We start from the raw sequence: 27017 nt of genomic DNA, 5'->3' as shown, positions 1-27017 counted from the left end.
GGTAACTGAAATAAAAATATTTTTAAAAATTTATTTAATTTTGAACATTTCTCTTTGATTACTATTTTGCTGACTTAAATCTTATATATTTGTTGCATTTAGTGTACTTCGTTAAAAGTAAATGTTGATCACGGTGCATAAGTTTAAAAATAAGAGTTTACAGTCTGTTCAATATCAATTTTATATTTTAGATATATTATGAATTCATTAGTCAATCAATAATTTTAATATCTATTCAATAATTTTCTATCCTTAAAAATAAATATAGTCTTTAGGTACTCTATGTATACTTTATGGTTTGGAACCATTAAAAGTTAATAGTTGAGTAGCATAAATAAAACGCTTAATTCAAAAGTGATATAAATTTCGTATTTTTTCTTACTTTTATTTACTAAATAAAGTTTATTTAAAAAAAAGAAGTAATTCCTTATTCTAGGAAAAAAAAAATATGAATTCAATCCTTTAGCGTATCGCGTAGGTAACTGTAAAACACACGAAAATATGCATCAAAAATAAAAGTTATTTATCTCTTTAATCTTGATAAAATAATACATCTATCAGCTAATTTCGAGGCCATTTCCTTCTAATCTCTATTTCCGTAACGTACGAATCGCTTCGATTTCTTAACAAATCCAATAAAATGCCATTACAAAACAGAACATATTCTTTTAATAAACGTCTATAATATATATGTTTTTTTTCGTGTTTTCATGTACATAAGACATTTATTGGCACCCATCCCGGGAGAGCTGTTGCGCGACCTAATAGCACTGGCAAGCACGTTATTGCAGTGAATTGTGCGGGCTGCTAATATACAGCACCAGTAGTGCCGCTACAGTATATTTGTTTTCGTTTAATTTGTTGTCGTTTTTTTTTTTTCTAGTGATTTTTTTTTTCTCGTTTCCGACTTCCTCCACCGAGCCGTACCGCAGTAAGTACATACAATCATACGCAAGCACAATAACAACAGGTACTGTATTATTTTATGTGTATATGCCGTGGCCGCCGTACGACAGGTGTCAAAGCATCTGCACGAGCTTACAGCTGGTGCAGATCGTCTGCCTACGCGCGCACATATTATTGTCATTATCGTTACTCCGATAATATATAATATTTATATAATCGCGTCGGTGTAACGTTTCGCGTTTGACACTTTCTAGTGCATATTTTTACCAAGTGTGGTAGAACTCGCAACTGCAGTTCCGAACATCCAAAAGTGTACAGTATAAACCTGCAGGTGGACAAAATACAAACGTATTTTATCTCAATAGAGCTCTACGGCGGTTACGTTTGCACCAAACAAAATCGAACGTAATCACAATCGGACACGTGCCTACATAGGAGCTTACAGTTGCAATTACAGAAGCTGCTGTACTGGGCGATCATCACGTGCAATACTACGGAGGCTTATCGTATCGCGTCTTCCAAAGGGTCGGTTCGTAAGTACTGCAGTCCCGTTGAGAGCACGTCAAACCGTACGTCCGTGTCTAATGGATTCGAAGAAGCCGAGCACGTGGTCCGTGACGCTCAAAAGGGACGGTAAATCTCAACCGTGGGGCATCCGGTTGGCAGGTGGAGCGGACCTCAATACCCCTCTCGTCATAACCAAGGTATGTAATGTCGTATCGGTTCCGTTTCTTGTGCACCCCCGCCGACATCCCCGTTTTTCACTTTGTCCGAACGACACGCCGCGATGGCTGCATCCGAATCGGATCCCGAATTTAAAATTACTACACAAGTTGGATCCCGAATTATTTTAGGTACTACACTAGTTCCTGAATATTTTTTTGATAAGTACTACATTATACTAACATTTTCCTTCCCATTTTAATAGACTTGGGACGGTCTATGATCTAATTAAACTACAGGACTACATTTTTTTTAAATTTTATAATTTATATAATAGTATTGGAAAATTAGTATAGTGTAATAAAAATATTATACAATAATATTAATACAATTTTGTTAAATTTAAAAGTAAATGAAAAGTACCTATTTATTTAATTTTACTATTGGGATATTCGTAATAAAAAAAGCATTTAAAATGTATTTTTATACTTGATTTTTAACAATTTTAATATTTTTCATTTACCTATATGGCTATAATTATATTATATAATATGTTTTTTTATACTTGATTTATAGCATTTTTAATGTTTTTACCAACACAAATTTAATAATTTACATTTTAATGGAAGAGAAAAACAAAAAAAACTATAAAAAATTTTTTTAACCATACCTGTGGTCTAAATAGTTCATAAATAGTCCTAAGTCTGTTAAAATGAGAAGGAAAATGTTAGTATAATATTAGTACCTATCAAAATCCGGGACCCAAATAGTACACTACCTGCGATTAGCTCCTAGCACTCGGGACCCAACTCCGATGTTCCGGCCGCGATTATTCGTGCACTGCAATAACACTATGTTCATGAACTGTAAAATGAACGTTTACACGACGTTTTGTATAAGATTTATTAGATATACAACTTAACTATAACATTGTATCTTCTTGTATCTTTATTGGACGTATCGTGAGTGGTCCAGCCGGTATGAGTGTAGCCCGGTTAGTTTCATCCCGGTCTGAAGAAGAAGTACTTGTACCTCGAAGAATTTTTTTTATATAATTATATACATTTTATTGGAAATAAATATTCTACATAATAGTTCAATGTTAAGAAAAATGTTCAACTTTTATAAAAATAATATAAGTATTTACAAATATTTCTTGCTCAGTTGCTCTTTACTTTAGTGAATATTTCATATTACTCAATGGAAAAAGCAATTTATCGTTCTGCTCATGTGCGCATAACATATTGACATAGACCAGTGCCCAGTGCAAGTATCAATTTTTATATTTACACCTATATTACCATAAAAGATATTGAAAAATACCTATTTTCAAAAAAGTGTAAGTAAATGAATCACACATCCAAATTTTCACTCAACAGAACTGTACATTGTGTTAGTTATAGATTTAGCAAGCGTGAAATTTTTTGTTCACTTTAAGTAAAATTAGTCTATAATGCCATTATGCTGCTGCACCTTGTTATATTTGACACTCAAAAGTGATAATAGTTATGAATTATCATATAGTCATATATTATGTCTATAACTGTATTAGTATATTATTTTATTCATTTGTTATGTATTGCAGTCATATAGTCGTATATAAACATTTAAATCAATCGTATACTACGTGTTTTGTACACTGTTGTTGGCATTATTCTAAAATAATAGATGTTTACTCATCCATTTTATGCATTTGTATAACCCACATAAACAACTTACCATAGATTATTCAGTGAATTTTTTGAATTTGCGCAAAGTTATATGAAGAAAAAATTAAAATATTTAATATATTTGAGCCAAAATTTGTGGCTTTAGGATTTTTAGTCGTCTTATTTTTAATGTTCCTGACTTCGTAACAGATGTCTATACTTGCCAACATTTAACCATTTAAAAATACATGTGAGCTTTAATGATATTAGACTAAATTCATTTAGACGAATCGTTGAAATGGAAAATTATATAGGAGATGTGATTTGAATGATGTTATTTTATTACAACATTTTATTACAGAATGTTAATATTATTTTAATTTTTAGTTAAAGAAGTTAATTATGTTAGTATTATAGATGGGGTTTGTTGTAATAATATGCTCAATTTTATTTACATTTATTTATTAAAAATTTGTGTAGTCTGCAAGAATCTTGGGTACGTTTATTATTAAAATATTATCTTTATGGTAGTCTTGCATTAAGTCACAAAAATCGAGGGGAAAAATAACACTTATTTTAGACATAAAAATCATTTCTTTTTTCTTTTTCCGGTATATAGTTAGTTATAATATATTTTAATGTGTTTTACAAGATTCAAATTTTGAATAATATTTAGTATAAGCAATTAATATAGGCGATAATATCATTATATCATAATGTATGATATTTATTTAATTTGAGGGAAATGTGTTTTAATTTAGTGATTTTTTAAAACTCGTTTACTGAAATTGAATATGTCTATTTACATTAATTAATGTACTTTCATACACAAATATATACATATTATATGATGATTTATGATATACATAGGTAACTACCATGTTATATATTTATTTATATATATTTATGTGTATTCCAATCTAATTTTATAATATAAATGTAATATATTCATGTTTTCATGTTACCTATATGTTATGTGTACATATTATTTATATAATATGCATTTGTCGAAAACATAAAGATGATATCGGGATACAGCCATTTAATACGTACGAGTACATTTTATTAGGTCGTATATTATATACATATTATTTTAACACGTTGAACTAGTTTACATAATAACACTCGCATACGAAACCAGTAGCAGTCACACGTTTCTGTTGAACATCAACATTAGTCATGTAAAGCAAACAAATATGTTTTACACGTCTGTTTTTGTTAGGTACCTGCAACTATATTATATAATATTTCACCCTTTATATATTTCTTAAAAATTTTTAATCCGATTAGTAATAAATTGTAATCGAATATTTGAATGTTAAATAATAATGTAATGAGTTCTTTGAAGGTATATTACGGGTCACCCAGTGAACGTGATCTAAGAGTCGGCGACATCATACGGAAAATCGAAGTGTATGACGCTCGAGACTTGAGACATTCAGATGCGCAAAACTTGTTCGGTAATGCTGATCAGACGATAACTTTGGTCATTCAAAGGTAAGAGACTAAATTCTGAGAAATTCGTAATAATCTACTAATAAGTTTATATTATATTTATACCTTATACATATACCTACTATATTTATAAAGATTGAAATTATTATTTTAATTAAGTGAATGCTTAAATATCGAAGACTGTACATAATGGGCACAATTTATAGTTGGGAAAATTGTTTGTTTTGTATTTTAAGACCGTGTAAATATATTATTTTTGAAGAGATTCTTAAACTTGTTTGACTATAATTTGCTCATACATACTATACATTTACGATGAATGTGAGATAGGGGGGATCTTTAGTCCTACTATTTTTAATCAAAAATTATAAGTTGAGGCTTTGTCTCCATATTTTTAAATGATCCAAAGTAATCATTAAATTATTATTATTAGTTGTAATTACTACGAACTTTAATGTCGCAAGATAAAAGTTTAATTAAATTAAAAAAATCACAATCATTTAAAAATTGTATTTCTACTATATATAATGATAATAAATCCGGGGGATGAATTCACATTAGGGGGCTTAGCCCCCCCCCAGGCCCGCTATTTTCGCCTATGTAAGCATTGCAGCAAATCTAGTAATTTGAAACTGCATTTAAGAGCAAACTATGAATCAAGAAATACCTTATATTCTCTAAATAATTAAAAATACTTGTAGAAAACGCGTGTGTATAGAGAACAAATAAATCTGTAATTGATTTTTCAACCTATTCAGATGATACAATTTTATTCAAATTCATTGTAGTCAATTGAATATGATTTGAGTATGTTGTTTGTTCGTTAATTTGAATATACCATAATATTATCCGATTGAAAAACGATTTGTTTAGAATAAACGTTTAAAAACTAAATCTACTCGTATATGTACTTTGATAGTTTCTATTTTTATTAGATCTAAAAATCTATCAATGGGAACACAGAATTTCTTCGAATGAGCTAATGTCCCTTTATAGGTAATCGATTCAGTCTTTCATTTAATCCTTTTCGCTATGTAGGCTAAAAAGATAGAAAAAAACCATGATACAATGTTTATTAAATTTCCCACGGGGACGATTGGATTTTCTCTAGGGATGCACCACACTTCAACAGCCGTGGCAGCGATACTAACAGTCCTATACCCACGATGATGTCGGTGGTGTTAGATGACGGTGGCAGACATTCGCAACCAGCTACCACCAATTATACGACCACCATTAATGGCATATACGGATACGAGCGGTCCGCACAATCGCCGGTCAACAACTTTTGCCGTTTTCCTCCGTCGTTGGTTGACACGACGCTGAACGAGTACGACGAATCACATGATCTAACCCTCGACCAACAAGTGAGCATTATAAATAATTAAATAACTTAGTATTATGAATTATGTTTATTCAGCTGCACCTAAATCCGTATGTACCATACAGAAGAGTTGCGCTCTTATAAAATTTAAAATTTTATAATTTTTACTACAAGTAATCGTATGGGTTGTGAAGCATGAGCATCTGGATTTTGCCATAAAACTTAAAAATTACTTCGGTGTAGTGAATACTGTAGCCACGAGAAATTTTAGCCCTTCATCATTCCCTCTGAAATATTAGATAAGATTTTATGATCAAATTATAAATTACATTGTATAATATTTAATCAGAATAACAGAATAAATGTGTATGTATTAATTGTTATTTTATTGATTATTTATCAACAGATTAATAAAAGTTATATAACTATTTTTTTTTAAAAAAAAAAGCCCTCACCACATAAAAAATATCCCGTCAACGACACTGGATGTATCAGTTACTATATTATATCAAAAACAATACAGTAAAAACGCGTTAATATAACTCCAAATTTTACATGGTATTATATGATAGGTGATTTTATTATATATGTTGGTCTAGCGAATCATGTGTGTGAACATATTTTTACTATATGTCGTACCTATACGACTACATAATATTATCATATTTACGTATACGCTGTAGATGTCGTGAGCGTTTAGTTTAAAATATGTATGTGCATGTAAGTTTGATCGATAATATGTTTTATGTTAGGGGACAGCCGTTATTCTACAGAAATAATTACTTTCTCTATTGATGAGAGGTAAAAAGAGAAAGGGTGAGTGAGAGAGAAAGAAAATGTGTGTAAATATACGACGCACGGGAAAAACAGTGACTTGACATCTCGTGCCGTGAAGGTCCAAAGTTATTTTGAGTAATGAAAATATTCCAAGGTAAAAAGAAAATAAAAAAATTGCAACTTGTCTAATCATAATATTTTAAAATCTACTATGTATCTTTGGGGGTGTGTACAGAAATAGCTACAAGCTTTTCTTTAGAATAATTACTGTGCGTTCCATAATATTCCACGTATAGCATCAAAATCATATTATAACGTGTCTCGTCATTTTTTTTCTCGTTTGACATTCGTACTTTTAATAAAATAATTGCGTTTTTAATTAATAATTTATTCATTCATAGATATGGTAACTTCACGCTTTGATCCTGTCATAACCAAGACGATTATAGTCTTTCTAAAATGGTGTCAGCTAATAAGGTTTTATTTAATTAAATAATATTAATGCGTTTCAAATATCAAGAAAAATAAACATGAGGCTCAAAACCATTAGAATAATGGCTAATAGCTTTGATTATCTTGTAAAATCAACAAAAAATTATTGAACATTTATACCAATTAAACAATAAAATATAAGTAAAAAAGTAATATAATAAAGTATTTTACTATTTATTATTGTTTTGTTTCATAACAACTATGAAAATCATAATATTATTTAAAAGATCTTTTTAGAATAATAAAATCAATTTTTAATATTTGATAGATGAATAAATTATTTTGAAAATAATTATTGTTTCTTTAAAATAAAGTGTATTCTTAGTTTTTAAACTAGATTAGATGAATATTTTAAAATAAATATCCATGTGAATATCATTATATGAAACAAGTAAAAATAAATTAACCGAATACTTAATAGGGCTTTGTAATTAATTAATACAGAAACTAATAGATTATTTTTAAAATCCGATTTTAATCATTATTCATAATATAATATTATTATTATTTATAATATTTGTAGATTAGATGGCCAAGGTTAATTTAAGTTTTTAATGGTAATAATAATAAACTGATGTTCTAATAACTTAAACATGAGTACAATTAGCTGAATTATTAATTTAATGATTTGTAATTTTGTTGGCACATATCAATCTACAAATATGCTAAAGGTATAAAGGTAATTAGCACAAATCTAAAAATATCTGAGTTTTATTTATTTTTAAAGAATTTTATAATCAACCGTTATTATTATCAAATGAATCATATTTTTTATTTTATTAATTTAATTTTTTTTAATTTATAACCAGAAGACACTCTTTACTTAAACCTAATAGAGCATACATAAGTACATTATATAGTATATCACACTTGAAAATTCTATTGAAAACATGACCTACTGACAAATTGTTAAGCGATTTAAACACAATTTAAATATTTGGCATCGAATCATTTCTATGCGTTATTTATGTAGTCCAATCATTTATCATCTATCAATAAATTATACCTTAGTATAATTTTGTATTTCATATTTTTTAGTGTGTTTATTGTATATTTACATATATTTATAAAAGATCAGAAAATTAGCAAAAATGAAACAGTGCCTAATAAATTAAGTGCCATCTGGCAAAACCCCCATATATTATTTTAATACCGTGTTAATGTATGCTATAACTTAAAATAGTTTAGTTGGTTTTCATACAAAATTAATATAACTAAAAGATAAGTTAATGTTTATTGAAATTTTCCGGTGATTTACGTAAACTTAATATATGTTTTGATTGATAGTGAATACTCACTTAAGATGTTTTCTTGAGGTTATAATTCTGTATCTGTATGGTATATGTTTATATATTAAAAAAAATAGCGTTTGAATAGTCTGTGCAGCGTTTCAGAACTCCGGTAGTCAATAATCTTGAATAACCGAAGTTGAAGTCGAAGATCTTTGAATTTGGAAGGGGCGTGATGAGTAATTCACGATGAGTAGGTAGAATATATACTCGAACCTTGGGCTATTTAGTTCAATGGAACATATTTTTTGTCACAAAAAAAACTAACACGAATAATTGTGATGCAATTTATTTTGTTGAATAATTTTGGATTTGAACCAAAAATATACAGGGTTATTTTTAAACCCCTTTTCGTAGTAAGACGTCTGACTAATATAAGTATTTATGGTAAGTTTTACGAGTACGATTTGAAAATCAAAATTTTGATAAAATAGGAAAAACATCATATAATTAATACTCAAAATAACATTTTTAATATTAGTAACTACTTGAAGTGTATTAAAATTTGTTTACTCACAGTACATAATCTATAAATAGATATAAAAACTTGTATACAACATGATCGTAATAAAATAAGGAAATAAGTTACGAAATATTATTATGGTATATAAACAAGACTTCACACATGAATATAAAGTATTTTTTATCTGTGTTATTTTTATTCTAGAAGTAAAAAGAATTTAGGCTTAAGTTATTATTATACAGATTTTATTATATTATAAATAACTTTACGATTTATATTTACATTTAATGTAAAATTAAAATCATAGTTTAGTCATTTATATTTGATATATTTTGAAAATTAAATTCTAAATTTTGACTTCAAAATTGATATACCATGAGTAATAATCAAAATATTAAAAATTTTAGAAGGCAATTGTATTTTAAAACTATTAGTAGTGTTGACCGGAAATACTCGGACAGGTCACTCACCTTAAGTTAATATAATGTTGAAGCTTGGATGAAAAAAGTCAATTTCCCTTTTTAGAGAAAAAGATTATCAAATATTAAGCCAATCATACAAACATTTTTATTTTTTTTTAGTATTAAAAGTTAATTAAAAGTGATCAAAAATGAAATTGGTCCTTTTTGACCTGAATCAAGTCCTAATTACAATAATGCATTTTTAAAATCGTATATGTTAGTAATAAATATTAAAAAATTATAAATATCTTGCAATCTATAGAGATTTCTGATTAATTATAATATACTTCTTACTGTAATAGTATGTAATTTTACATTAAATACATTTTCAATAAAATGATTAATAAATAGTAGCACAATATTAAAATTGCAATCATAAAGTTATATTTAATTGTTATGACCTACAATGAAATTGATAATTATTATAAATCTAATTGTTTATAATATAATGATGTCAAGGCCTATGAATGAATTCTGTCTTTTAGTATTTTCGATAAAAATAACATATTCCTTTTAGATGCGAGAATATTTATATCAACGCCCGTCCTCCAATTGATAGTAAATAAAAAAATTAAGGAATGTCGCGAAAATTTCTCGTGTTAAATAAAAAATTGCTTTCGCATATTCTCCTCCCTAGCCTATGGAAAAACTCCGGTTGTTAATTTTAGAAGGTTCTCGTAAGTATCCCGGAGTCTGCCAAGCCGCGTGGGCGATCTCACAATATGTTAACTGTACACACCAACCGAGTTAAAGCTCGCAGTTAAAGGGCAGCCGTAGAAACTGAAAGCAACCAACTATACAAATTAAGTTTTATTCAAGTAATATTTAAGTGATCAATAATTAAAAACAAAAATCTTTCAAAATGATGATGACACATACTGATCCAGAACAAAATATTTACGAGCCAGAAAATGCTCTACTGTGGGTAAGTGGATAATTGTATAGGACTGTAGGAGGCTGGTGAATTATGTTTAAAAATACAATTTTAATATCCATGTAAGCATATATCAACCATGACTTCAAATTTTTTAAAATACATGTTAAATTTGTTTAGCCGTACAGAACAAACCCATTGGTATTGCCCGGTGCTAAGGTGAAAAGAGATCAGCCTAAAATTCAGTCATACCTACGTCATCATCCCAACCCGATGATGAGAGCAAATCCGTCACACCATGAGCAACCTATGGAAACGTTGATGAAGAAAAAGGTAAAAATATGTTTAAAGTTTAGCTATGGGATTATTACAATCCTTTTTTGTCAGGTCACGGATACGGTGTTGCAACGGATAAGCAATGAAGAAGCCAAGTCAAAACTCGGTAGAAAGGTTAGGGATCAATAAAATTATTGCTTATCTGTGATGGTCTGCTTAAAATATTTGTACGGTTATCTGATATATATTATCTGTTTTTTCAAAAAATATTTAGGAGACATTTTTAAAGTTTTTTTTTATAATAAGTCGTTCGTTTTTTTTTTAAGTAAAAAATTACTTACAGAAAGTTTCGCTTGTCAATTTGTCTGCCTTAGATATTAGATAGAATTATCTACTAGATTATATTATAGATAGAATTTCAATATAAATTGAATTAATTTTGTAGGTGGTGCACAGTCAATTTAACTCACCCATTGGTCTTTATTCTGAAGAAAATATCGCAAACTCAATCAAGTCGCAAACTGGATATACTCCGTAAGTTTTTGAAAAACAACGTTATTTCATAAGGTTTTTGATAAGAGTATTATGTAGAATTTATGCCATAAAATTACTCATATTGGCAACACATTAGTGACTAATATTTTTGACCTTGAGCTGCTGCCATAGCAGTCGTTCAAGTATTCTGAAAATTGTATTCGTAAGGGTTTTGTTTACACGTTATTCTTGTCTATAAATATACTATACTATTGAAAACTGGCCTGGTAAATAGTATACGCCCAGTTTCTCTATTTTTGTTCTGTCCGACCTATATTGACCGTAACAAACAATTCGGCAGACTTATACTCTCAGAAACCAAAACGTTGCTACTTGAAAATATTGTCTATATTATTCTCTAATATTATTTAGGGAAGAGGAAGAAGAGAAATACGGTCGTTTGAGGTAAATTCAATGCATGAAGCATGTGTGAGGTAAAATGCATTTTGGAAAAGGAATGTTAGCAGCATGAAACTTAGGTTCAAAAATAGGTTTACATATACTTTTAGAAGAGCTAGGTTAGAGCTAGTATAGAAATATAAGGAAATAATTAAAAGTGCGTTGAAAGATTATTTATAATAATTTAATTCTAAACACGGCATACTCAACCAATAACTCTGCTTATTTTATGACCAAAGAACACGTACTGCATATCTAATCTTAGTATTTTCATTGACCTATCCTTCCTGGAACACAAAACCAAACTTAAACACAATCATCCGTCCTAATAGAATCCGCTATTAATCCTGCATTCTTCTATATAAATACTGACTAACAAAATTGTAATTAAAAAATCCTAACATTTCTTCTGTTTTTCTTTTTCTTTCAACTTAACTAAATATTCTTTTTCACACACTTCATTACTAACACCTTTCCCCTCGGAACCCTCTTTTTTTTACCTTGACCTTTAGGCTCAAGAAAACTGTGCAGTACGATCCAGCTAAATCTGAAACATACAAGGCGATTCAAGAATCAGAATATGGAGACTCTCATGCCCAAGAAATATCAAAACCAGTGCAACCAAAAGTTTACTCACCTGTCCAAGGATCGGTAAAAGTAAGTAAAAACATAAGAGTTATTGAGATTTTAGTTTGATGTTTACCAAAAATATTAACATATTTTGAATTGCATTATAGAAGGTTCCAGTTAGCAATGGCCAAAATTATAATGTAAGTATATAACCAATATAAATATGTAATATATTTAATAATTTATAAAAACAAAATATATTGCTTTTTTAACTATAGTTTTTAAATCATATGTATTAAATAAAATGTAACTATTTTATTTCAGAAGTTGTCCTCTCCGTACAATCCCCATCCAGGGGTAAGTATATCATTATTAATTAAATAAAATATAAATACTTATATGCCTTAACATATTATTTATAAGTTTTAATAAAATAATAAATTACAAAGAATACTCGTAAAAAAAAAATTATAAAAATATTTATAAAAAAAAAAAAAAAAAAAAAATGAAAAATGAATGCTTAGTCTGGAATATTATTATATTTGCAATGTACGACCGGTTTCTAATTAAATACTGATCATCAGATATAGGTGCAGCAAAAGTCGGTTCTTCAATTTACATAAATTGTAACAAGATAAAAAACAGATAAAATATTTTATTTATATTTATTAATTAATAAGTATAAAACTGTTTATGCTCGAACTGATGACCATCTTTTTCTATGCAACCGCAGTAACGAGAGTCCACAAAACGGTATGTGCGGCGCAGGATTTGAACCTGTGTCTGTGGTTCATTAAATTCTTCCTTGATGATTTTTTTGAAGATTTTTCAAATCTGATTGTGTAAGGATGCCTGCCAAAAACGCGATCCTTCAGCGGGCCCCAGAGGAAGAAATCGCAGGGTGTTAGGTTACAGAATCGTACTGGCCACTCAATTTTTCCACGCCTACTAATCCAATAACCGAAACACGCATCCAGAAACTGACGCACAATGAGGGCGTAGTACAATATGGCGCCGTCTTACATGAAATGGACAATGTTCGCCAGTTCAGGTTCTTCATCCATCTGCCCACGTAGGTCCTCCAGTATTTCGAGATACGTTTGCCCAGTGACAGTGTTGTCAAAAAAGTACGACCCGACTAACCCTTCGGCGTGAATTCCGACTCAAACACAGACGCCCGGTAAGTTCAGGTGTTTTCTAAATGTAAACGTTTGGGTTCTCCATATTTCAATAAACACAATTGTGTCGATTTATTGTACCATTTAATTTTAAAGTCACATTATCCGTCCACAAAATCTTACGGTAGAGCTCCGGGTCCTCTTCGAAGCAGCCAAGGTATCACTCGCGAAATTCAAGACGGCGATCAAAGTCATCCTCCTTTAATGCGTGCATGAGACTTGGGCGATAAACTTTGTAGTCCATTGGTTTCACCATGTGATCCAGCGACCTATCTGAAATGTTTAATTGCATCGTAATCACCGGCAGACTGATTTTCATATTTGGCAAGAGATAGCGTTACCGTCTCCATATTTTCAGGTGTTTTGACCATGATTTAAGATAAATATATATCTTAAACCGTGGTAGTGATTGTAACTGGTCGACCGGTGAGCGGTCTGCTACAGAACCCGTTCGAAGAAACTTATTGTACATTTTTGTCACATTACGACGAGAAGGTACAGGTTGATTTAGAAAGCGTGCGTGCCTGAAAGTCAACCAAAATCGGCCATAGTCGGCATTCAACCGGAGATACGAAACCAGTAAAAAAATTCGTTCTTCTTTTGTAAATTTACCGTTGTTAACTTCCATGTTAATCTCGAGTAAATTAATAAAATTGAGTAAATTACACACACACACACACACACACACACATATACAAACCACACGTTTATACAACACACTAATTTTTCAATTATTTGAACTAATAATTCCTGCTGCCATTGTTATAAGTGATTATCTCAATAATTATCAATTATAATAATAAGCAGTTTTTGGATAACAAGACAGTGGGAATCGACTTATGCCGCACTCTACATTAAATCAATAAGATCACAGAATATATCACATATTAGAAACCAGTTATACATTTTAAATATAATAATACTTCAGGCTAAGCATTATTTAATTAATTTCTATTAAGTTTTTATAACAATTCATATCTTTTGAATGCATTTTATTTGTATTTATTGATATCATTTTGAATAAATTTTATTTAAAAATATATTTTATAGAAATTATAAAATAATATTTAAATAATGAATCTACAACTATGAGTACTCTTATAGAACAAGGGGTTATGTGTTCGAATGAAGTGTTCGATAAAAAATATGTTCGAATGAATTTTTGTTCGAATAAGTTTTAGTTCAAATAATTAAACTCATTGTTAAAAAAACATATATTAAATTATTTATTTCTTTATTATATTATACTATATATTTATATAGTATAAAATTATTAAATGTTTATATGCAATGTCTCTTAAAAACTATTTTATTTTGATGCCTATGTTACAAAAACTCATATTATGATTAGTAATTACACTTATGGTAACATAACGAGTAGATAAAATATATTGCTCTATATCAGATACTATATTAATGTTAAATACACATCTAACCGTATTTCCCTGGTTAACGATTTAATAGTCGGAATATACGACTATTAATATACTATAGATAATAGATATCTTAATATCTATAATAATAAACAAATAATTACTGTTTTCAAAAAAAAATTCATTCAAACAAAATCTCATCAGAGCAAAAATTCATTTGAACATATGCTTTTTCGAACACTTTTCATTTGAACACATTTTATTCGAACATATTATTTTCGAACACATAACCTGGCACCCTCGTATAGTAATCAAAACACAGATAAATTCAAATTAAATAACATGTGGAATAAAATATTTGAAAACAGAGATTATTCAACTAATTTTTAATAAGGAAATGTATATAAATACCATGTTTATAATACTTTACAGAAGAAATTAGTTAATTATAATTTAACAATATATATTTATATATATAATTTTGCTATAATGTATTTGAATGATAATATTTATTTTGATCTTATAGCGAATTTCTCCGCAACCTCATCCAACTGCACCACACCCAAATGTAAGTTGTGAATTTAAATTTTAGTTTTCACTTAAAATTAGTTTTTCGGAGTAATTTTTTTTTTACGTGGTATTATTTTTAGGCCGATTATGGAGTTTCCACTGATGAAATCCATCAAAGCGGCAGTTTCAAACGTTTAATGCATATGGTTATGACCGAAAACTAAATATGAATCTAAAATAAACAAATAAATAATTCAATTACTGTATTTAAATTTAAAAGTAAGACAACAATTTTAGAAAGGATATACTGATAGATATGTATTATTTAAATCATTTAACATTTTTATATTTTCCTGTATATATTTATATAAATTGTTATCATCAAAATTAATTTATTATTATGTACCTGTGACTAATATAATTATATGTTTATACATTGTTTAATGTACGTAATAGCAAATGCATGTTGTGAAACATAAGCGGTTCATTTGAAAAATTGTTGAGTGTAGAATCTAGTCACACTTTTAAAAAATTTGACTAACAATATGAGTATAAAACATTGTTATATAATTTATGTTACTTTCAGATATTATAATCTGTTATATATAAATATTAAATAGATTAATTATTTTATTTATCATATTATATTATCGTTGTTTTTTTTACTGTTGAATTTAATAGTACAGCTATTATAAATAAACAATGCAATGAAACCTATTCTAACTCAATATATAAATCTTGTATCTGAGAAAACAATTTTCCTAATTTTAGTTTACATAGTTAAGAACGAATTAAACTTAATTCACTTAATTCATTGATTAAAAATGAACAGTTGAATAGCAAGAAACTAGAATGATACAAAAGGTACAGTATATATATACTGTACCTTTTGTAATACCTTTTATATAATATATATAAAATAATAGTTTAAAAAATAGTGCAATTCTATCAATATTTGAAAGAAACTGAACTTCGTTATAAAAAACCTATCTTATATCTTAGATTATTTAACTAACTAAAAAAATATGTAATAATCTTGAACTGTAAATACATTAAGTATAAAAATGAAAAAATAAATAATTTTTTTTTAGAGATTATACAACGAACTATATTGATTTAACAATTCTATACCCATCATTTATTTTTGTACATTGCTATTTTAAAATTTATTGTTACAAATGTATATAAATTTTTGTTAATTATCTTCGCATGCCTATCTATGTGCATCATTTAATCATTTCAAGCTCATTAAAACTAGCATTAATAAGATTAGATTGATAAATATTTTCAAAATATTTTGTAAGATTAATGAGTTAGATTTGATAAATTATGCTAAATGTACTATCTGGGTTTATTATAAATTATAACGTTGATTTTAGAATCAATTACCGTACTACATACTTATATGTGTTCAAATATTTATACATTTGATATTTTCCAGCTTGTACTTGTTATTTCATCGATGACATCGGTTCTATAAAAGTATAATAGTTTTACCGTAAAAATTTAAATTATATTTCTAGTATTATGATGTGCGTGTATACCTACACTATTTTATGCACTGAACACTGCCAAAATCGTCAATAACATCAATATTCTACATTACACTTTTACTATTAGATTAAACAGTTGTATAAACTAGCTAATAACCATATTATAATATGTCTACATCGCGTAACAAACTTAATATTATTGTTTTGTCAATGGTGGGACGTAACAACGTGAATGAATTATTCGGCGAAACAATAAATTACGTTAGTATAAATTATTAGTAAACAGGAACAGAAAGAACTGTTTGCATTCGGTTTCTTTTCGTACGTATTTCGAACTTCGAATATTTGATGGATAAGAAAGTATATAATGAAATTCAATATAGGTAGGTATTTAATTTCTAACTGGTCTCTGTCTATATATATATATATATCTGTATCTCTATACTATCATATTTCCAGTGGTTTTGTGCTTCTGTAGAAAAATTTAATATTTCAACTCGGCGTATCTCAAATCTGTTGAATGCTCAGAGAACTATATTTGGGCACAGTGACTCCGGGGCTCACAGTAATTATTTTGTCTTAATGTGACTAATAATTTAACTATAACTACAAGATGTATACAGAGCTTGTATAAGCTGTGTAATGTGTACATTAATATTATTTAATTTCGAAATATTTAAAAATATTTCTTTTAGATGGTATATGTGGTCTTTAATTAATATCAAATATTGAATGGAAGTATTTCGCATGTATGAAATACTAAAATAAACATCAGTATAATCCAGATGGCTGGTTTAGTGTTTTATATAGTTTATCACTGCAGCATTACGTGGCTGTGTTAAAAGGGTATTCGTTAAATAGCGAAATCACAACAATTATTAATTAACATATTAAACGGAAAATCTTAAAAAGTTATTGGAAAATTAAATTTACTCTTTGCATTAGAAAAATAATGGTAATCTCATATTTTATGGTTTCCAATATTTATGCCGATTCTATGGTCGGGTGGTTATTATTCAGAATTTCCACAATTTTTAAACATTTTAAATATTCTAAATTTAAAGCTTTCATTTGTCACGGTAACATAACATTGAAAACTAATTAAAATAATTTAATTCAATAATATAATATAAAGAAGAATATGAAAGGATAAGTATTTTTAGAATGCTGCAACAAACGAAATAATATTATTATTGGACTATTGCCTATAACTATAAAGTATTGAGATAGCGAGTTACAGTATTAATTGTGTAAAACGAAAAATAAATATCACAAAAAGATTACAACCTAGATAAATATTTATAATTAAAAAAGAAATGTATAAATAGGATCATATAAAAGTATCATTCTGTAAATCGGAGTAGTTGCTGAACAATACAAGCACTACGCATAGTGGGTTAATAGACTATTAAAGGTGATATTAAATAATTTATGAATTGATTTCTCTTAATAATACTTTTATGAAACAATATCCTTCGATTAAAATAAGATTAATTTATATTTTGGTAATTCATAGTATTTAACATAAGTTTTAGGCTATAAAAAAAAAATTGTATGTTAATTATTTTTTAAGTGAAAGTTTTCATATTCAGGCACTGATTAATTAATTAATAATAATAAATTAATCGGTTAATATTTTTCTATTTTGCCGTTGACGTCATGGCTATCACTGTTATCATTAGACTCATTACTACGATCTGGCTCTCAACTATTGGTGCTGGAAAATTTAATAAATGAATGTTATTTGCAGGTGATGATTGTAGTTTTTTTGCACAATTATCTCTTTCTTGAGATGATTGGATTAAAACTTAATAAAAAAAAAAAAAAAATTTAATACATCTGTACTAGTTTTTTCTGGACTACATTTTCTGGAATTGTTTTAAAAATATTTTTAAAATTTTTGTTGTGAGTTTCTTTCACTTATTCTTATAAATTTCCAATTGGCAATAATGCATATTTAATGATTTCTGCCCCACAGATGTAATATTTATCCAATGTGGGAGGCATATTATACCGTGGATATTTCTCTACGAAATATCTGGCAGTATTATGTAAAAATTATCGGAACTTATTAATATGACTTCCGTAAATTTTATGTTTTGATACAACTATCAACATAATGTGAATTTTTTAATAATTTTTATTTTTGTTTGAGAGATATTGGCTGACAGTTCTGAATTTTTAACGAAACGCTTTTCTATGTTCCCATCATTGGAATTTCCAAATCCAGGTTTTTGGTTTATTTATAATTAAATCTAATTTTTCTTTTATTGATTTTAAATCTGTTTTATATTACCTACAACAATATTTGTATCATCTCGTAGATCTTGCGATATTTTTTAATTGTACAAATAGCTTATCAGCTAAATTAGGAAGGCACTTAGAAAAAAAATGAATAAAAAAAAATGTAAAAAAGAGTTATTTATTGATGGGAGTCGAATCATTGATTTATCTTACTTACCATAGATATACTCGTAGTTCTGAAAATTTAAAATTTTCACATTTGAATATTTACTTATTAATGTAAAACTCATTATGCATTGCCTAAAAAATACACGATACTAAAAACAAAGCAAATACATATGTGCAAAAAAACTAATTGCCATTTATCCTTCAATAAATAAGAATAAAAAAAAAATATTATCTTTATCTACATTGGAACCTAATCAAATCATTATATAATCATATAAGATAATTGTTAAAAATTATTTTTATAGTAGGACAAGTTACAATTACGATTTGAATGCTAACACAATATAATTTCATCATTATATATAGTATTATGTATTTTAATAGAAATATTTTAATACATATTTGAAGTAGGATGATTCATCATTATAAATTATATCTAGAAAATTTAATGAGTACAGCATAAGTTCAAATAACAAGTGATATTCGAAATAACAAACGTGAAAGCTTATAACAACATCTGACGACAAACGAAGCGCTTTCTGGTTGAAATAAGTGGAATTTATATTCTAAATCTGCCGAATTGTAATGAATGGGTCTATAGAGCTTATAAAAAGTCAATAAAGTAGATAAATATAATATTTAATTTTTAATTTTTTGCCACCTTTGATAATCTATACCCTAAATAACGAGACCTAAGAAGGCTACTAACCTTGGTCCATTTGAATATTGCTCAGGTCTTTAGCTACGAGGCATTTATTCAAAGGGTATTCATGTAATTGTGTGATCCCAAAATTGATAAACTAAAATATTAAATGGGAAATCATACAAGTGTTTTGGAAATTAAATTTCTTTTCTATATTAAAAAAATAATGATAACCTTATATTTATGGTGGCCAACATTTATATCGATTTTATAGTTAGTTGGTTTGTATATAGATGTTTTTGAAAATTGAAATGTTTAATTTGTCACTTAACATCGAAAAAGAATTTTTGAATTAAATTCAATAATATTTTAAAAATAGGTACATAAGGTTAAGTATTTAGGAAAGTTAGATCAAACAAAATGAAATTATTACTGGGCTGTTGCGTATAGATAAAGAATATAGATATAATGAGATATAGTATAAATTGTGTAAAATGATAGCGAAGTATCATAAAAAGATTTCAACCTAGATAAAGATTCATATTTAAAAATAAAATGTATAAATAGAATCACATAAAAGTATCATTCTGTATACCAGAGTTGCTGTATAACACAGGCACAGAGCCAGATAACGAGGCCTTAGAGGGCCCACTAAAATAATGCTTTGGCCTTTGGGCCAACCTACTTTTTTCTAAATATTTTAACATTGTGTATATGACTACACAAAAATTCTTGTTTTTTTTTTCACAAAAAAAATTTGCTAAAAGTTCATTTTTGACGTTGATAGATATACGATATAAAATTTTCCACGAATGATCCTTAAGAGATACTCGTGCCTCTCAGAGAATATTTCTTTACTACATAGCTGGTGTAAATCACGCGTAACGAAGAACGTTGATATGGAATTGAAGATAAGAATAACATTAAAAGAAATCATATACAACATGTACAACATCTATTCTACGTTAACATTATTATTGTCAAGCAAATTGAAATTTTTAAAAGACTTCTAGAATCTCTAAGAGACAAAAATTATTTATATTTAAAAAATGATTTAGTCTTCACCTAATAATTCGTCCAAGTGGCGGATGCGCCCTATTACCGGTTACCTTAACCTAACCTAATCGGTTACGTTAACCTATTACCAGAAAACGGTGATAATCAGTATTTGATTTTATTAACTAAACTGTTTCGAAAACGATGTAATATTATTCAAAATAGAAATTATGAAATTATAAACGTATTATGATGGACAACAGCGATGCATACGTCATCGCGATCGTGCCAAGTTATCTGGCTACTGCAGCATACAACAATAATTCATCTGGTTATGATGTCCGGGATTTCGTCGGTGATGAAGTCATGCCCTCACTAAACGAACCATGAGTGCCAAGACATTAAGAACACAACCTCAACCATTGCATCTAATGACTAAAACGAATGGTCTTTGTAGCTGAAGTTTGTAAAAAAAAAAAATTATAAAAAAAGCTGTATCTCATGCAAACTATTTTCCAGAACAGATTTAGTTACCTTATCGATGATTTAAATAATAGGTGTTTAACATGCCTTTCATTGGCTCAATAATATTATTAATTGTATTAGTTTTCTTGACTGAAATCAAAAACTATTGTATGATCTTGATTTTTTAGGAATTTAATATCTATAGATCATAGGCAGACCCAGACCTATACTTCAAGAAGTGCCTAGAATATTATTGGGTCCTATCTTAACAAATCGTGTAAGAATATTTAATAAATATATATAATATATATAATAAATATTTTATTTTTTATTAAATATTATGTTATATTAGTCCCAATGATTATGTTCTCCAAGAATCTCGTATATTTTTCTCAGGTTATTCTCTTCAGTTATTTATGATTTGTTTTTTTGCAGTTAATTGTAGTTGTTATAGTATCATAATAAATGTTTGCACGAAAATTTAGAATAGTTTTATTTTTCAATTAGAAAATATAATTTTCTTTGGGCACGTGAACAATTTTTAAAACCTTAAAAGAAAAAAATTGGCTCTTGAACCGAAAAAGGTTTCGCCACCCCTGCTACAGATAATACAAGATAAATTTACTATAATTCTTGAATTATTTTTATCTTGATTTATATATTTCATCCTTAAATTGGTTTTCAATGAATGGCCAAAGTGAATACTTTTACATTTTACTCTGATATCAGTTAAGGTTTTCAATTTTTACTTTTAAATAGATTCTTCAAGTAGCTGAACTTAACAATTTTCAATAGCATATTCATACAGTTATAATATCACTTAGTCAAGTACCTGACTCACCAGGAAATATTTAAATATTTTAAATTAGATAATTTCAATGTAAAAAAAAATTATCTAAGATTGAAAAAAGTGCACAATCGTTTCTTGTTCTTAATAATGATATTATGAATTTGAATTATAATTATATAAACCTTAATCGGTAATTATTAAAATCAGCATATTGAAAATAATGAAATATTTCGTAGGTAACCAAAAAGCGAAAACATTTATATACTCTTCCCAAAACTGGTTCAATGCACAAATATGTGATTTCCAAAAAATATCCTCTTACTGCACATCTAGAGTATTAAATAATCCATTATTTTACATTTCAAGCTTATATGATTTATTGATTTTTTGCTAATCGTATTTTATATTTATAAATTACGCCTTAATAAGTTTTCTTTATTAAATTTTTTTAAAACAATCATTTTTATTCATAATATAATGCTCCTACTACAACAGAAACAAACAAATTATTATTTTCAAAGTTTCTTTCAACATACTTATCTTTTTCTAAGTCACGTAAAAATCTTAAAATAGACCAAACACCTCCCTGATTTTTCTTTTCTGCGATTTGAACGATACAAACTATTTTATATCTAAACAAAAAAAATTATTATATATTATTTAATATCATTAACAACAACGTAATTTAAATAAATATTCTAAAAAAAAAGTACCTACATAAAAAAAGCATATTACATTTTAATTTTGTTTATTTTGAATTTTTCATGGTTTTCTTATTTTTAAAGTATTTTTTAGCTTTTAAGTTATTATTATTAATTTTTTGTGCATATTTAATCTTCGCATGTTGTAAATTGTGAAATTAAAAATACCAAAGAATAAAATATTTCAACAAGATTTTAATTTTATATTTTGGTATGTTAAGGCGTTTTTAACAAATTTTCATAGCATTTTTTAGTAGACTTTTGGGTATTTAAATCCGAGCCTTAATATTAATTATACTAAAATATTAAGAGTTATAATAAAATTAAAAGTAATATTTTACGTATTAAAAAAAAAAGTTTTTAAAAATTATTCATGTGAACAAAAATAATGTATAAAAATATTAAATAACTTTACCTTTCAAAATCTATATCCCTAATATAATTTTTAATGTTACATATCATTGATACACAGAGCTTATCTGATTCATATGCATCGTATTTAGTTTCTTCATTAAAATGTTTCTCAATTTCATTTTTTACTATAACCATTGCTTTTTGTTCATCAAAAGGGGTTTTCGATTCCATTCTGTACGTATTCTCATATTTGATGAAATTGTCCTTAAAATATACCAAAATTCTTAGATATTTATTATTTATAACAGCGTTTGACAATAATTAATATGATTTTAAAATATTTTTTCAGTTTTCTCCTAATTTTATACAAATATTATTATAACTTAAAGTCTTTATTGCTTACTACTATTAAAATTAAATAATATTTTATACAGATAATTATATTTAAAGAAATTGTATTATCTACATTTTTTCATGGGACCAATAATATTTATTTTGATATGCATTACAATATAGATAAATACTATACAGAGTATCAATCAAGGTTATTAGATAATCTCTGACTTTAAATCCAGAAAACTTAATTGTAACAAAAAAAAATAAAATAGCTTGATTTAATCGTCATTGACTACTTGAAATTTATAATCTGACCTAGTAGGCACACTATGTATACTAGTAGAATCAAGTTATTACTTCAGATGCGCTATCTTCAAAGTCTCCGTTATTGTCATTCGGACGGAAAGATAGAATACTATATGCATCGTGCATTTCATAATATTCATCAGATAGATTTTCAGTTGACATGTTAATAAAATAAAAATTGTATTTTATTCGATTTAACTAAATAATTGTTTATCAACAGTTAAATTTACAATTGTTATTTATTTTGAAATAAAATGTTCATGTCTCGAGTATAACTAAGCTTTTAAGAAATTGTAGAGTGTTTGAAGCCAATATCTATAAGTTTAATTAATGTTCATAGGCAAAACTACGGGTCAGGCCAGTCAGGTCATGGCCTAACCTAATACTAACTAAAAATATGTATATATAATATATTTTACTAATTATTTAGGCATTATAAATAATGTATTTATATGTGTAAACGTATAAATTTGTACGTTTTATATAATATTATAATATAATATAGTATATAGGTATAATTGGGGCTGCTTTTAGATAAAAAAAAAAAGGTACAATTGGTACAAATAAGGATTATAATAGAATATAACAAGTCTATTCTATGTATTCGAATAATTGGTTTTATTAGTTATTGTTTAATTTAGACATTTGACGTTTATTTTTATAATTATTTTTTTTTATATTATAAAATTTTTATATTATATATTTATAATTATATTATAGGAAATAATAGTTAATTGGCCTGACTTAATAAAAGTGTGTAGTTTCGCCTATGTTAATGTATTCAAATTTTGAAACTTTTATTTATTTTCACTTAAGTCCAAAACAAATTAATAGCAGATTCACTATCGGTGAATCGGTATAACTTACATGCACGTAATATAATAAATAATAAAAAATTATAGTGGTGAATCAGTCAACCAAGAAAAATATGTCTAAGATATTCCCTAAAATTCTCCATAAATAATGGATACGTTATAAAAAACATCAAAAATGCAGATAATAAACACAAAAAAAAAAACTTTGTAGTTATTAGATATTAAAAGAGGAAGACATCAATTGCGGAACAATGTTCTTTACACGAAACTAGAGAATAATCAAGGGAATTTTCAAAATCATGAGAGCATTTTTATAAAATGAATATACGAATTAAATATATACGAATTAAATCCACTTGATCCGGTCCCGTCGCGGAATATGGTGAAGCTATAGATTAAAAACTTTCAAGAGATGGCTCGGGCTGATAAAAAAAAACCATCCGGGCGTCCGGTCACGGTGCGGACACCAGAAAACGTTAATCGAGTTAGGAGTGCTTTACAGACAAGTCCTCGACTTTCGGCCAAAAAACATTTCAATAAGTGTTGAACATTTCTCGCCAATCTTTCAATAGGATGTTGAAAGCAATGTACTTTCATCCGTACAAGATTCTTATCACACAAGAACTCTTACCAACCGATTATGCGACGAGGTTACAGTTTGCTAGGCAAATGACAGCGAAGTTAGCCAGCAAAGAAATTCCACGTGAGTTTCAGTGGCCACCGCGTTCGCCAGATTTATCCGTCTGCGACTACTTTTTGTGGGGTTATCTGAAGCAACGTGTCTACGTCAATAAACCATGCACCTTGGACCAACTTAGGATGAATATCGAGACCGAAATCGCGAATATATCACCTGCAATCTTGCAAAAAGTTTTTAAAAACTTCGAAAAACGGCTCGAAAATTGTATTGAACGTAATGGTCATCATTTGAACGATGTGTATTTTAAAAAATAAATATTAAAAACCTTCAACTGTCTATTTTTATTTGCTTCAAACTCGACCTCGTATTGTTTTGATGCGGCTGAATTAGGGGGTTTTAAAATGTGTCAGGTTTTTATGCCTAACCCTTTAATAATAAAAATGAAATATGACACCAATATAATAAGTGCTAGGCACAGAGGCAATAATAAAAAAAAAAGAAAAAAAAGAAAATTACCAGCAACTAGAAGTACTCTATTGAATTTTTTCAAAAAGAAGCCTGGACCTAATGTATGTATTACAATTTTAAATTATTTAAAATACTAAACATTATTAGGCCCGGAATTAAATGTTTTAAAATCGTACAAAATATTTAAATATGTATGACGTATTTTGTACACTTATTATAATTAGCGTTACAACTCACGCTAAAATTATGCAAAATTAAATTAACACCAGTTAAAACATGTATCAAAAATTTAACTGTAGTCACTGCGGTTTATTTAATAACTATTATGTCATATTAATTATTATAAGACATTTGAATGAGTTTATTAAAATAAAAATAGAATTTGATAATTTATGATAATAATAATTAATAATACCTACCTAATATTTAATAATAATTTAATTCGATTTTACCTATACATTTTCTTGCTTATTATTTAAGGAAAACGTAGAGAAATGTATCACGTGAAAAATATCATGTTGAAAATAAAAATTTGATTCAAGCTGTCCAAGAAACAAATAAGGTACAATATCTATTGTTCTATTGTATTATACCTGTAGCTTGACAGCTAACACTGCATTAAAATTAATAAATTATGTTGGGCTTCGTAATTTTTTAGAGGGAACATTTTAATGCTCGTAAAAATGACATTGCTTCGTTTATTAGACGTGATTTGTTATTAAACGAAGAAAAAATACCAATCGATGTCACTTTTATCGTATCGAGATCAATTCGTGGATCAAAATATACCTAACCTAACCTCACAACCGAGTGATGATAATATTGCTCACCAGAAAGGATGAACGAAATCCATGCAACACAAGAACTCGCCGCGTGATGTGAAGAAAACAAACAGCACTGAGTGACGCACAATAACGTGTCACCGGGTTCCAAATCCGTACACACTACAAATGGCTATTATGAAAAATTATTAATTATGGCAAATTTTATCTGAACTATTACTTGGTTTGTACCAGTAGCGTATTTAGAATTTTTTTTTTTTTTTGGGGGGGAGGTCATACTTAATAGTGAAATAATTTTATGATTCTATTAATCGTATTTTATATTAATTTATGTTGCGCACAGATGCATAGTGCATAATGACAACTGACAAGACGTGACAGTCACGGACTAAGATATTGATTTTCTTATCGACCAATAATCTCCCCACATGAGATTATTTATATTCCATGTGTGTGTGAGTGCCGTGCGGTCGATTGTTATTATTATTATCCGATTACAATTCAATTATAGCGATATTAATATTTTTTTTATATATATATATATATATATATATATATATATATATATATATATATTCATTATATTTTAATACTTTATTGAATAAACAAACTAAAATTATAAT

General features: G+C 27.6%; 2 protein-coding genes and 1 long non-coding RNA gene across 5 annotated transcripts; 1 reads left to right on the top strand and 2 right to left on the bottom strand.

Moving 5' to 3' along the window:
- Window positions 1–797: 797 nt before the first annotated feature.
- Window positions 798–15421, top strand: LOC112688797 (PDZ and LIM domain protein 3). 3 transcript variants are annotated; one of them, XM_025562162.1, is made up of 12 exons: window positions 802–970; window positions 1161–1610; window positions 4567–4715; window positions 5785–6040; window positions 10534–10686; window positions 10741–10803; window positions 11075–11163; window positions 12075–12219; window positions 12300–12332; window positions 12457–12489; window positions 15210–15251; window positions 15334–15417. In XM_025562162.1, the coding sequence occupies exons 2-12, from the start codon at window positions 1491–1493 to the stop codon at window positions 15415–15417; spliced, it is 1167 nt and encodes a 388-aa protein (XP_025417947.1). In that variant the 5' UTR covers window positions 802–970; window positions 1161–1490. The 3 variants fall into 3 exon arrangements, with proteins under 3 accessions (XP_025417948.1, XP_025417947.1, XP_025417946.1); XM_025562163.1 differs by lacking the exon at window positions 10741–10803 and having other exon boundaries at window positions 798–970; window positions 15334–15421; XM_025562161.1 differs by lacking the exon at window positions 802–970 and having other exon boundaries at window positions 1491–1610; window positions 15334–15421.
- Window positions 6071–8899, bottom strand: LOC112688798. Its single transcript, XR_003149081.1, has 2 exons — window positions 8565–8899; window positions 6071–6284 (listed from the first exon to the last, which is right to left on the bottom strand). It is a non-coding gene; the product is annotated as an uncharacterized LOC112688798 (long non-coding RNA).
- A 7034-nt stretch (window positions 15422–22455) lies between the features above and the next one.
- Window positions 22456–23851, bottom strand: LOC112688829. Its single transcript, XM_025562215.1, has 3 exons — window positions 23741–23851; window positions 23109–23311; window positions 22456–22624 (listed from the first exon to the last, which is right to left on the bottom strand). The coding sequence occupies exons 1-3, from the start codon at window positions 23849–23851 to the stop codon at window positions 22456–22458; spliced, it is 483 nt and encodes a 160-aa protein (XP_025418000.1).
- Between the last annotated feature and the right edge of the window lie 3166 nt (window positions 23852–27017).

Source organism: Sipha flava, unplaced genomic scaffold, assembly GCF_003268045.1.
Source record: "Sipha flava isolate LNK unplaced genomic scaffold, YSA_version1 40_pilon_pilon, whole genome shotgun sequence".
Lineage (NCBI taxonomy): Eukaryota > Metazoa > Arthropoda > Insecta > Hemiptera > Aphididae > Sipha > Sipha flava.
Note: the sequence above shows the minus strand (reverse complement) of the source record. Positions and strands in the feature narration are given on the sequence as shown.

Excerpts from the sequence above, each read along its gene's own strand:
- LOC112688829 (XM_025562215.1), bottom strand. The coding sequence starts at position 23,851 with ATGTCAACTGAAAATCTATCTGATGAATATTATGAAATGCACGATGCA. Across the intron at positions 23,312-23,740 it reads TTGAAGATAGCGCATCTGAA|GACAATTTCATCAAATATGA; the intron begins GTAATAACTTGA and ends GTATATTTTAAG. Across the intron at positions 22,625-23,108 it reads AGGGATATAGATTTTGAAAG|ATATAAAATAGTTTGTATCG; the intron begins GTAAAGTTATTT and ends TTTTTTGTTTAG.
- LOC112688797 (XM_025562161.1), top strand. The coding sequence starts at position 1,491 with ATGGATTCGAAGAAGCCGAGCACGTGGTCCGTGACGCTCAAAAGGGAC. Across the intron at positions 10,687-10,740 it reads AAACGTTGATGAAGAAAAAG|GTCACGGATACGGTGTTGCA; the intron begins GTAAAAATATGT and ends CTTTTTTGTCAG. Across the intron at positions 12,333-12,456 it reads GCAATGGCCAAAATTATAAT|AAGTTGTCCTCTCCGTACAA; the intron begins GTAAGTATATAA and ends ATTTTATTTCAG.